This window comes from Fukomys damarensis, unplaced genomic scaffold (genome assembly GCF_012274545.1).
Source record: "Fukomys damarensis isolate Sample0158 unplaced genomic scaffold, DMR_v1.0_HiC HiC_scaffold_36, whole genome shotgun sequence".
Taxonomy (NCBI): Eukaryota; Metazoa; Chordata; class Mammalia; order Rodentia; family Bathyergidae; genus Fukomys; species Fukomys damarensis.
In genome coordinates, this window is record NW_022900948.1 from 40,305,245 (window position 1) to 40,317,890 (window position 12,646).

General features: G+C 36.1%; 1 protein-coding gene across 3 annotated transcripts in view; it reads right to left on the bottom strand.

Moving 5' to 3' along the window:
- Window positions 1-4,524: 4,524 nt before the first annotated feature.
- Window positions 4,525-12,646, bottom strand: part of Scai (suppressor of cancer cell invasion) — a 152,127-nt gene continuing 144,005 nt past the window's right edge. For all 3 annotated transcript variants that reach the window (XM_010613523.3, XM_010613524.3, XM_010613525.3), the window contains one exon: window positions 4,525-5,508. In XM_010613523.3, the coding sequence (XP_010611825.1) occupies window positions 5,362-5,508 (147 nt within the window). In that variant the 3' untranslated portion in view covers window positions 4,525-5,361. The remainder of the gene's footprint in view (window positions 5,509-12,646) is intronic.

Genomic DNA, 12,646 nt, shown 5'->3' on the forward strand with positions numbered 1-12,646 from the left:
AAAAAAAAAAAAAAAAAAAAGAAAAAAAAAGAAAAACCCTCAGTGTAAATACTCTATATTCTCCAAATAAACACACAGGAAAATAAACACCGCAAATGTCACCAAGCAACTCAAAGCATCCATATCCATATCAAATCCTTTACTCATGGAATGTGGGCAAGTGATTCTGAACTACTGGCAGTTTCAAGTTTGCAGATCTTGGTACCTTACTGTATTTCTAGTCCAGAATATTCTCTGGGTAGCAGGCTGATTACTAGTTTCTATGGATAACTAAGTATAAGATTTTTCAATTGGGTCCAAAGATAATAAATCATACAGGCCAGAAAACAAATTTGGAGGAAAATACTAAAGAAAGCTCTAAATTTGACTTGCATCCCGCTTCCCTCAGCAGTACTAGGAACTGAACCCATAGTCTTTGCAGTGGGCCACATCTCCAGCCCTTTAATTTTTATTCTGAGACAATGTCTGGCAAAGTCACTAAACTGCCCAGGCTGGCTCAAACTTGCAATTATTATCACCTCAGCCTTCCAGAGCGCTGGGATTACAGGCATATGCCACCTCTCCTGGCTTCACTTTCCCCCTTATCAAAATTAAATTCTATACAGTTATCACTTAATTTGTTTCAAGGGACTCAGTTGCACGATGAAAATAAAGGGCAGAAGCCACAAATGGCGGAAAATAAAATAAAACCCAGATCTTGTATCAGGAAAACATCAAACAAAACTGGATTGCAGTTTGCTTCGATAATCTCAAAACATTCAATTTGGTAATTTAAATTCTGTGCTTTGAGAGATTTTGAGAGCACCACTTTCTACAAGGAAAGCACACATATACAAAGAAATATATCCTAAAATTAGATTTTTATAAGAAACACTTTCTAGACTGAATCATTGATTTCAATAATTGGTGAGTAAAAAGAATACTATGGGGCCAGGGATTTAGCTCAGTGGTTCCGCTGCCTGCCTCGCAAGCACAAGGACAAGGACCTGAGTTCAATCCCCGGTATAAAAAAAAAAAAAAAAAAAAAAAAAAAAAAAAAGAAAGGACCTAAGTTAAACCCCCGGAAAAAAAAAAAAAAAAAAAAAAAAAGAAAAAGAAAAAAAGAATACTATGATGTTTTATGCCAAGATGTAAACTTTTAATAATTTCTTTCTTGCTCATTACAGAAAACAGTCTGAGCTACTGGGAAGACTGGGCTGAGATTGGGAGATCTGCATTTTAGCTCTACTTCTACCATTACACAAATAATCAGTTTTGGAGAATGAAGCTTTCTCTTCTGTAAAATGGGAATACAGTTATTTTATCAACTTTAGAAATGTAAGGGTAAAGAAAGAGAAAACCCCGTTTAGTTTTTTTTTGTACCTGGGATTGAACTCAGGATCTTGCACTTGTGAGGCAGGTGTGGTGCCACTGAGCCAAATCCCCAGCCCCAGTTTAATTTTGTTTTGTGTATAATTGACTTTTTGCAGTTTTGTTTCCTAATTCATATACAGAATATTTTTTACTTTTTTTTTCCTCTCTCTTTTTTTTTTTTTTGGTATTAGAGATTGAACACAGGGCATTATTAATGCTAAGTAAATGCTCTATTCCCAGACTTTCAAAACTTTTATTCTGAGACATGGTCTTGCTAAGCTGCCCAGGCTGGCCCTGTACTCATGATCCTCCTTCCGAAGCCTCCCATGAAGCTGGGATTACAGATGTGCACCTTTATGCCCAGCTTCTTTGCAGAGATTATTAAGAGATCACTGACTGCACCAGAATCTCCACGGAGAATTTGAAAATGAAAAAGTTGTTTCTCATTGCTTTGCTGTGCTCTTAGTGCCAATATTTAAGTTTTTATGAATTCTAAAATTAAATAGGGTTTGAAATTTGTATAATTAGAAGGAAGCCTGGTAAATAATTAAAACACAAAATCTGCCCTTGTCAAACTGAGTTCATTGAGTGGGTGACTGTCCTTTTACATTTCTTCTGTGATTAATGTAATGCCTGAAACCATACAAGCTGGGTGAAGAGTAAAAGCAGTGATCATTAAACTCTGTATGTGCTTCAAAGTACCACAATAAAAAGTAAAGAAACAGACAATACAAAAATACAAAGTGTATGAGTAAATGTGACTTTCTCAATGACACATATTCTGATTTGTCTACCACCCGCCCCTTTTTTTTGCACACTGAGCTACATCTCTACATCTCTTTTTATTCTGAGATAAATCGTACTATGTTGCTAAATTGCTCAGGCTGGACCCAAACTTGAGGTCTTTCTGCCTTAGCCTCCTAGAGTGCTGGGATTACAGGCATATTATGCTACTAGGTCTGGCTCTGATACCTCTTTTAAACATTGTTCTCTCAAACACAAAGAAAGATTTCCTTCCCAGGCTCAAATTTTCTTCATCCTGTTTATCACTTGTTTTGGTACTGGGGATCAAACTCAGGACCTTGCATTTGCAAGGTGGCAACATCACTGACCTAAATCCCAGGCTCATTTACCACTTTTTAACATAAACCTAATTTCTGTTTATCGTCTGACTTTTCCTTGAGAATGTAAGCTTCAAAAGATTAGAATTTTTAAGTCTATTTTATTTGCTTCTCCACATTCAGAAAACATGTGAATATAGTGGTTGTGTGCAATGAATATTTTTTTTGAAGGCATGAATGAAACAATAGTATTTTAGAATTTTCAAGCATAGTTCCCTAAACTTTGAAGATTCAACTTGACATCAGTCCACTTTAGATCTCTACCCACCAGTAAGGAATTTCACTACTATCAGCTCAAGGGCCTATGTCATAATCTAAATTACTATTGTGAGTCCTAAGATAGACCTGTTTCTTATCATGAATGCTCTTAATTTCTGCAGGATAGTCTATCTCTGAAATAGTCTCTAAAACAGCTAAGTGGGACCCAGATATTTTCTTTAACAATCACTTCAATTATCATGATCTTGAAAAGAATGTTGTATATAATAAAAACACAGAAACTAGTTTTCCTGTGGGGAAGAGTGGAGAAATCACGATTTTTGGAACCAAGAGTCAAAGCTGTAGACTAAAAGAACTGTAAAGGACCTTGGGTCAACTGTTTCATGTTACACATGGGAGTGCTAAAAAGCAGAAGAAGAAGACACTTGTCAAAGGGCACAATGTTACTTACTAGGAAAGCCAAGATTAGAACTCAGGTCTTCTGGTCCTCAGACTGGTACTCCTTATGCTTAGGAGGTGAGGATAAAAGCTCAGGACAATAAATATCATTTTAAACATCAAAAAACAGGAAAATATGTGCTAGTAGGATAATAACTGGAAGAGAACTTTAGGGAAACTGGATTAAGAGGCCAGACAACTCAGGATGGGCTACTGATGCAGTCCAGTGAACACTGGTAGGAAAGGAAACCTATGAGACTTGTTAAGATACTGAAGAAAAGGAAAACAATCCATTGGAAACTGTAAAACAAGCCACCAGAAAAAGAAATCTTTAAAAGCTCTTCCCAAGCTTTCTGAAATACCATTTGAATGAAATGAATATATATATTGAATGGATGAGTGTGTGTGTGTGTGTGTGTGTGTGTGTACATTTGGGGGGTACCAGGGATCGAACTCAGGACCTCCTGCCAGGCAGGTGCTGTTAAGCTAGATCCCCAGCCCCCTGAAATGCCATTTGAAAGAGCAAATGATGATAATAATTTTTAAAATGTAAATACCCTAAGGCCCCTAAACCCAAGAGCAATAATTTCAAGACTTTAGATGAAAAATTTGCAGATTTAAGGTGGTATATGAATAATAGACCCAAATTATTCTCTAGGCCAGAAATGAAGCTTAAGTTAAAAATATTACAGTAAAACCTCCCTATAGACCATAGGAAAGAGGTATTAAGAGCAATCACTTCATTTCCCCTGGGACTGCCACAAGTAAAATGTGAGCCTACACAGAAAATTAGAGAGAAGGCCTTTTGATTGGTAAGATTTCTGAACTTGAAAAAAAAATTCTGAACTTGAATGGAGTGCAATTAAAAGATAGGGAGGGTGGGGATTTAGCTCAGTGGTGCCCGCTGTCTGCCTCACAAGTGCAAGGTTGGAAGTTCCATCCCTGGTGGGGAGGAGGGGCAAATCCTTCCTAGCTAGTGCCTGTGAAGCTACAAAGGGGATAAAAGTATAAAGCACAAAAACCCCTTTCTTGTATTTTAAACTGTACTTAAAATAATAGAAAACTTGGATATGAATATAAAATAACTAAGTACAGGGAGTTTTCACAAACCTTATTTCCAAATTTTCAATGCAAAATCAACTTTTGCTTTAGGTTTCATAAAATTTGGTTATCCTCAATCAAAATTAATATCTCTGATTTTGAAGTCCCATAAATTTGAACTAGGCAAGAAGAAACTGTATATGTCACAGTTATCAATCCAGGCAGTTTTTAAATTCGATCTTATAAACTGTTATAATCCCAAGAGGTAGCTATCTCATCATCATCATCATCATCATCATCATCATTGTTTTATTTATTTATTTGTTTGTTTATTTATTTATTTGTACCGAGGATCAAACTCAGGACTTGGCGCTTGTGAGGCAGGCACGGTGCCACCAAGCTACATCCCTGGACCTTAAATTGAGTTAATAAGTAGAATTCCTCCCAAAGACATTGTATTAGGAAACCAACAACTTGATTTTCTTACTGAAATATTTAAAACTTGTTTTTTTCATTTCCAAGAAAGAGTTAATAGAAAACAAAATATGCAAATAAATCTCATGATAACACAATACTCACTTATCACCTCAAGTCCCAACTAAAAGATTTAGCTTTCACATGCAAATCAATCCTAAACCACTTCTGAATTTTTGACGTTATTTAAGGTATTCCATGAACTGCTTGAATCACACTTAAAAAACAGCACACATTTTTCTACAATTTTCTACCTACTGATTTGAAATGAAAAGAAATATTATGGAAGGACACTATTCTTTCTTTTCAGTAGTCCATGCTGGCCAGTTTCATCATTATGAACAATTACATGTTTTCCAAATCCAGACATTTAAGGTTCCAAATACAGAAGTTGGATTTTTCTCATACAAAAATACACTTCTCAGGGTGAGAACAGTGACTATTTAAGTATAGGACTGGATGTTGGAGGTAATCAAAACCCAAAAATAAAAATTCCAAGATTAATTGAATTTTTAAAAGACTTGAAAGACTGCATTTTAAAAGTTACCCTAAAAGTCTCAACATTTTTTTTCAGTTTGGTTTTAAAATGGTGGTCGTCCTAAATTTAAAAAATAAAAACTAAGTAACACACTACATGTCTGTTGTCACATTAGAAAACTGCACCATTTAAAATCTGTGGAAAATGAAAAATTGTTTCAACCAGAAGGTTTGTGTTCTAATAGTCATCTATGGTATTTTCAAAGAAGACATTTCGAACATCCAGAATGGATGCTAATTCCAAAATGTGCTTCTGGAGATGAGGATTCTCCACTGTTTCATCCCTTGGCAGCTGTGGGTATGATTCTGGGTAATTTCGTGTTTCCTGGTAGGCAAAGAAAAGAAAAGTTAAGTTTTATATTCTAACAGAAGAAATTATGTACAACATTGATACAATATTAAGGAGAAACTTAGTATTTGTATTTTTTCCCTCCATATTGGCTGATATGATTATTATTAATGTATTTGTTGAACATGATTAGTAGCATTTTACCAGTTTGACCTCTAAAAATGTAAGTTCATATGGTCCGATCCAATATATTACTTCATGAGTTATTTCATAAATGTTTGCTGAGGCTTGTTGTGCTGGGCACTATATTCTAAATCACCTGGAAAACATACCATATATTTCCTTCTTGATGGGGGAAAAAAATCTTAACACACATGGAATTTCAAACACTCCCCTTCCCCAATACTGGGGAACGAATGAACCCAGGCCCTTTGTATTACACTATGTCCCTGGCCTATTATTTATTTATTTTATTTATTTATTTTGGTACTGGGGATCAACCTCAGGACTTTGCTCTTGCGAGGCAGGCATAGTGCCACTGAACTAAATCCTTGGCCCAAGCCTATTTTATTTAACGTTGAGATAGGTTCTCACTAAATTGTTCAGTTTGGCTTCAAAATTTTGACCCTTCTACTTTAGCTACCCATAATGCTGGAATCACAGGCATGTAGCACCATGTAAGCATTGTTTAAATGAATGCATAGATGCAATAGAAAACAAAATGAAGAAAAAGACATGCAAAGCACTTAGAAGATGTAATTATAGTGGTAATTACAGGAGAAAAGGAAGCCAAACAAAATGAAATGATTTGAGAAATGAATGACTTCATGGAAGAATTGGGAGCTACTGAGAGAAAGGAGATGATAAAAGAAAAGATCATTTGGGGAAAATATAATGCTTCAGGTTTTAAGTATATTATATGTGAGTTAACAGAGTAATATGGATAAAACTGCTCCATAAATACAATCTGAAAACTCAGGGCTGTATCTCAGAAAACAGATCTAAGCAGTATAAACAATAATATAATGTTCATGAAGATTAATATTAAAGTAACAAAAATAGATGAGGCTTCTAAGCTATTAGCAAAAGTAGTAAACAAGAGGAAAGGAGATACAAAAAAGAATGAAGAAAAAATCTGGATAAAAAAAAAAAAAAAAAAAAAAAAAAAAAAAAAAAAAAAAAAGGGGAAAAAAAAAAAAAAAAAAAAAAAGAAAGAAAAAAGGTGGCCATGAGAGTAACAAAAGAAAATAGGAAAAAGTGAGATGGAAGAAAAAGGAGATAATTTCAAAAATCTGCTAACTTTTATAGACTGTAACCCCCCTATTTACAAATTCCTGAATAAATTACTTTTTTATGCATTACAAATGACAGTTCATATATTTAAACGTTATTTCTGAAAAATTTTTAAGCAGGAAAAAAATATTACTTTGACTGCCCCCCTCTAGGGCTCACATATTAGACATTATAATGAGGTTATTTTACACAGCAAATCCTATTGAGATAGGAGAGTAGGGTGTGGCAAAGCTGGCTAGGGAAGAAGATGTGACTTGTTCATTACAAGATCTGGGAACTCCTGTGCAGGATCTGCACACAGACTTCTCCCTGATAACTCCAGCAGGTATTCAATAGGATGGCCTGGACCTGACATCAGCCTGACCTGGTGCATCACCTCTCAGGACTGCATGTGGAAGTTCTCACAGGTTTCTTTGAGATTTGGACACAGATGCCAAGAAGAGCTTTATAACTTGGCTTTCCTCACCATAGCTCACCCTGTGTCCTTCAGGGCATTCTTTTATCTTGATTTTTCCTTGCCCTAAGCTCACTCTGTAAAGCCAGTCTTTCCTTCACTCCTCACTTTTACTTTTAAATGTAAAGTTTCCCCCGCTGCTTTTTGCTCATTTTGTTCAATTCTTTGTTCCAGAGAAGAACATGGAATGTACTCCAGAAAGAGAGGTGAGCAACACAAAACCTGGTGGTGAGCCACTTTTAGAAGGAGCTACCCAATAACACCATGAGAAGTGACAAAAATGTAATGTTTCAAAACTATAAAAAAAAGAAGAAAACTCAAGGACTATATAGTTAGAAACAAAGGAGCTGAGTCACTCCTTTCCTTCCATTTAACCCTAAACAATACCTATCCATTATTCCTGCTTCCGTTATCCTAAGAGAGGTAAAAAATAAAATAGCATGAGCCTAGAAGATCGCGAGGGCCTAGGTGCTACAGCGTGGGTGCCAAGCGAGATTCAGTGGGAGGTACTAGAAAACAACTGTCTGGCCTTTAAATTCTGAAATCCTGAGATGTTGGCCCCTTTTTCCTTTTTGGCAGTTCTCTCTGCATTGTACACAAGAACCTGGATGATTATTGGCCTATTTAGCTATAACAGAACTACTAAGGAAACAAAAACTGAATATCTCTGCAGCTCACAAAGGATCAGATGATGCCTGAGTTGCTTAAACATCTTCCAGAGGTTAGAATGTGTGTTGAAATGGGCAATATGTGAAGGAGACCCCAAGCGAATGATGCTTCTTTATCATCAGGCCTAAGTCTATTGCTATAGGGTACTGTAAGTCTACTCGTACAAAGCTTAAAAACAAGGGGCCAGGGATTTAGCTTGGGTTCCGACACCTGCCTCACAAGCTCAAGGTCCTGAGTTCAATCCCTGGTATCAAAACAAAACCAAACCCCCAAAAACCAACCAAACAAAGAAACAAAACAAAACAAGCCTTCAAAACAAGCTATGAAAGATTTTAAAATTGCATGTAATTTAATTCCTGCCGGGACTACAGTCCAACCCTTTTTTTGTTTTGGTATTGGGGATCAAATTCTGGACCTTGCGCTTGTGAGGCAGGCGGTGGAACCACTGAGCTAAATCCCCAGCCGTGTCCAACCCTTTTTAAAGGAAGACAACAAAATCTAGGGGAAAAAATTTTTTTTTGAGACAGGGTCTTACTTATGTATTTCAGGCTGGCCTTAAATTCACTATGTAGTCCAGGCTGGCCTCAAATTTGTGGCAATCCTCCTGCTTTAGCCTCCTAAGTACTGGGATTGTAGGCATGTGCTACCACACCTGGCCCCGAAATCTAGAATTTGACATCATAAAATGAACAAACCCATTTTGTATACTGTAACAGAAAATTCATAGATATACAACAATCCAGAAATATAAGCCCCATAATTGACATGAAAAACAATACAAACATGTATGCTCAAATATTTAAAGAAATATCATTTATAAGGCCAGGGATTTAGTTCAGTGGTGCTTCCCCCTACCTCCGAAGTGCAATGTCCTGAGTTTGATCCTCAGTACCAAAACAAAACAAAAAAATATATCATTTATGGCTCTATAAATGGCAGAGAATATAGGATTAACAGAGGATTTTAGCTATTAGATACTTTAAAGAACAAAAACAATGAGTAAAATAAAAGATATTTTAAAAATATATTAAAAATTACCAACTACAACTTTTAGAGATTTTGAAAAGATGACAAAAAAATGGACAGGATTGACCAGTTGGACATTCCAGAAGCAAAGACTAGAAAAGTTGAAGACTAGCAAAAGAAACGATTCAAACTGAAATGCACAGAGAAAAAAAAGAGAAAGAAAATGAATGAATCCCTGACAAATGTGTAACATACATATAGTTGATGTTTCAGAAAGAGAGAAGTGGGAAGAAAATTTTTTTTAAAAAACCAGGTATGGTGGCACATGCCTGTAATCCTAGCACACTGGAGGCTGAGACAGGAGTATTGCAAATTCAAAGCAACCTGGGCTAACATTGTGAGTTCCAGTTTGGCTTGGGCTACATACCAAGATGCTGTCTCAAACAAAACAAAATAAAAACTTCAAGAAATAATGCCTCAAAAGTAAAAACCTTTTAATTATAAAACATAGCTCCAAGATGACTGATGAATCTTCAACGGGAGTAAAACCAACAACAAGGAAAACCACATCAAGTACATATATCATAATCAAATCATAAGAAGCCAATATACAGAAAAAAATCTTAAAAGCTGCCAACAGAAAATGAAGAGACACATTACACACTGCAACAATTACTACAAGTAGTCAAGATCGGTAAATACACAGAGTTTGAACAACATTAAAAAACCAATGAGACTTATAGAATAATTCATCAAAAAGCAGTGACACATACATTTCAAACATCCACAGAATGCTACCATGATAGGGCACATACTGGATAAAACAGGTCTCAATATATGAAAAGGATTAAAATAACAGAGTATATGCTCTGAAAACAAAGTAATTAGAGATCAGTAAATATTTTTTGTTTGTTTTCTTGGTACTAGCTATTGAATGCAGGGAGCACTGAGTTTTATCCCTAGTTCTTTTTATTTTGACACAGAGTCTCACCAAAATGCCCAGGCTGGCCTTGAATGTGCAATCCCCCTTCCTCAGCCTTGGGACTAGCTGGGACTATAGGGGTGTCACATTAAAAACACATTTCTTTTTTTGGTGCTGTGGATCGAACTCCCGACTTTGTGCTTGTGAGGCAGGTGGCACCACTGAGCTAAATCTCTGGCCCTTAACAACACAAATAACTCATGTTTTGTAATCAATCAATCACTAGAATGAGATAAAGACAATATCAGGCTGGGCGTGGTGGCTCACGTCTGTAATCCCAGCACTCGGAAGGCTGAGACAGGAGTATCACTGTGAGTTCAAGACCAGCCTGGGCTACAGAGTGAGTTCCAGGTCAGTCTCAACTACATAGTGAGACCCTGTCTCAAAAAAAAAAAAAAAAAAAAGACAATATCAGATGCATAAATAATAAAATAAATTTATCACTATCAGATCTGCATTACAATAAGTGCTAAAGGGAGTTCTTCTATTATAAGAAGGATGGATGACAGATGGAAAAATTAAATCTGTATACAGAAAGTGCCAGAAATGGTATTTACACACAAAAAAGGTTTTTCTTCATTAAAAATTTTTTAAAAAACATAGTTATTGATGCTACAATAACCACAAACTATCAGATAGTATATATTCTATGTAAAAGGCAGATGTATGGAATCATAGTACAGAGGATGGGAGGGAGAAAATGGAAGTACAGTGTTGTAACAATTATGTTATACATGAAGCATGGTCTTTTATGCAAATGATGCTAGACTAACTGCCTAGCCATATTAAAATTTTTTTCCATATTGTTATGGCATGTGTCTAGATGTCACCCCAAAGCCTCATGTAGTCATAGGTGGGGCTTTTCAGAGGTGGCTGGATTTAGGGTGTGTGGTGCTGGAATTAAGAGTGTGTGATTACTAAATCACTCCACTGGATAGTTTGGCATAATTCTGGGTGTGGATAAAGGGGAGGCCCATCCTGGACAAGGATGGTACTATCCAAAGGATGGTTAGGCTGAAAAAAATAAAAGGAAGAAGTAGTCTGCTGCTGCTGCTGCTGCTTCACTGCTTTAATGCCTTCTGCCTACCATGAGCTATTTCTCTATGATGCCCCTTTGCTATGCCACCCTACATTGAAGCCAGGACTGAAACTTCTACAAACTGTAAGATAAATAAACCTTTCCTCCTTTAACTTTGTGTGTCAAGTATTTTGTCTCAGTTACAAGAAAAGTAACTGAGATACATTAAAAAATTTTTAACCTCTCATACAGAAAGTAAAAACTAACTCAATATAGACCACAGACTAATTATAATAGGTAAAACCATAAAACACCTAGAAGAAAACCTTTGTAATGTTGAGATAGGCAAATAATTCTTTTACCATCCAAGAACACAAAGGAAAAAATAAATTTATTAGTTGACATTTCTTCAAGCCACAGAATGAGATAAAATATAGCCAATGAACACATGAAAAGAAGAATATCAATACTGACTATTGTGATACAAACTGAAAACTACATTTGAGATAACCCTTCATAATCACCAGAATAGTCACAATTGAAAGGTCTGAAAACACTAAATATTGACAAGAGCCGATTCAAAAACGAGCATCTGAAATGAACAGACATTTCTCAGACAAAGAAGTAAAAGCAGGAAGTAAATATATGAAAAAATGCTCCACATCACTGGTCATTCGAGAGATGCAGATGAAAAAAACACTGAGATTCCAACTCACCCCAGAAAGAATGGCTACTATCAAGAAATCACACAATAACAAATGTTGGCGGGGTTGTGGGGAGAAAGGAACCCTCTCCATTGTTGGTGTGACTGCAGACTGGTGTAACCACTATGGAAATCAATATGGAGATAACTCAAAGAGCTGGGACTAGAGGTTCCATTCGATCAAGCCATCCCTCTGCTGGGTATCTTTCCAAAAGAATTAAAAGAATGCTATCACAGTGATATATGTGCATCTATGTTTATAACAGCACAGTTTGTAATAGCTAAAACTTGGAAACAGCCCATTTGCCCATCAGTTGGAAACTGGATAAAAAAGATGTGGTTTTTCTATAAAATGGAATACTACTCAGCCATAAAGAATGAGAAATTAGATTCATTCATAGGAAAATGGATACATTTTGAGGATATACTCCTAAGTGAAGTAAATAAGTCACACATGTATAAATACGGAATAGTTTCTCTGGTGTAATAATACATAAGATCCTAATGAGATAATTGACAATGTGAAATAGGAAGAAAAGGGCTAAAGGTATAGGGAAAGTGGGAAGGGTAGGGGAAAGGGAATAAGGGAAAAGAAAAAAGTATGAGAAAGTGAAAAAATGGAAATAAAGGGTTTGTAAACAGGGAGGGGAAGAGGGGGTGAAGGGAGGGCAGGGACAAGGGGAAAAAATGAGAAGCAAGACCTGTCATGTAAAGGTACAAGATCCCAATAATGAATGTAACTGTACTGTATACCTAAAAATGTACCAATAAACTAAATTTTTAAAAAAAGAAAATTAAAACTACAATGACTCACTACTTTATACTTTCCAGGTCACATTCAATTTCAGGTACACTGGCCATAAATGCTGCAAGGAAAACTAAGAGTGATTGCTATTCTTACACACTCCTTGTGTGAGGATAAACTGAGGGATCCATTCTGGAAAACACTGTGCCATTACTTAATAAAAGTTAAATGTGATGGGCCGGGGATTTAGCTCAGTGGTTTGGTGGCCTTCCTTGCAAGCGCAAGGACCTGAGTTCAATCCCCCGTACCAAAAAAAAAAAAAAGTGCTTATAGCCTCTCACGTA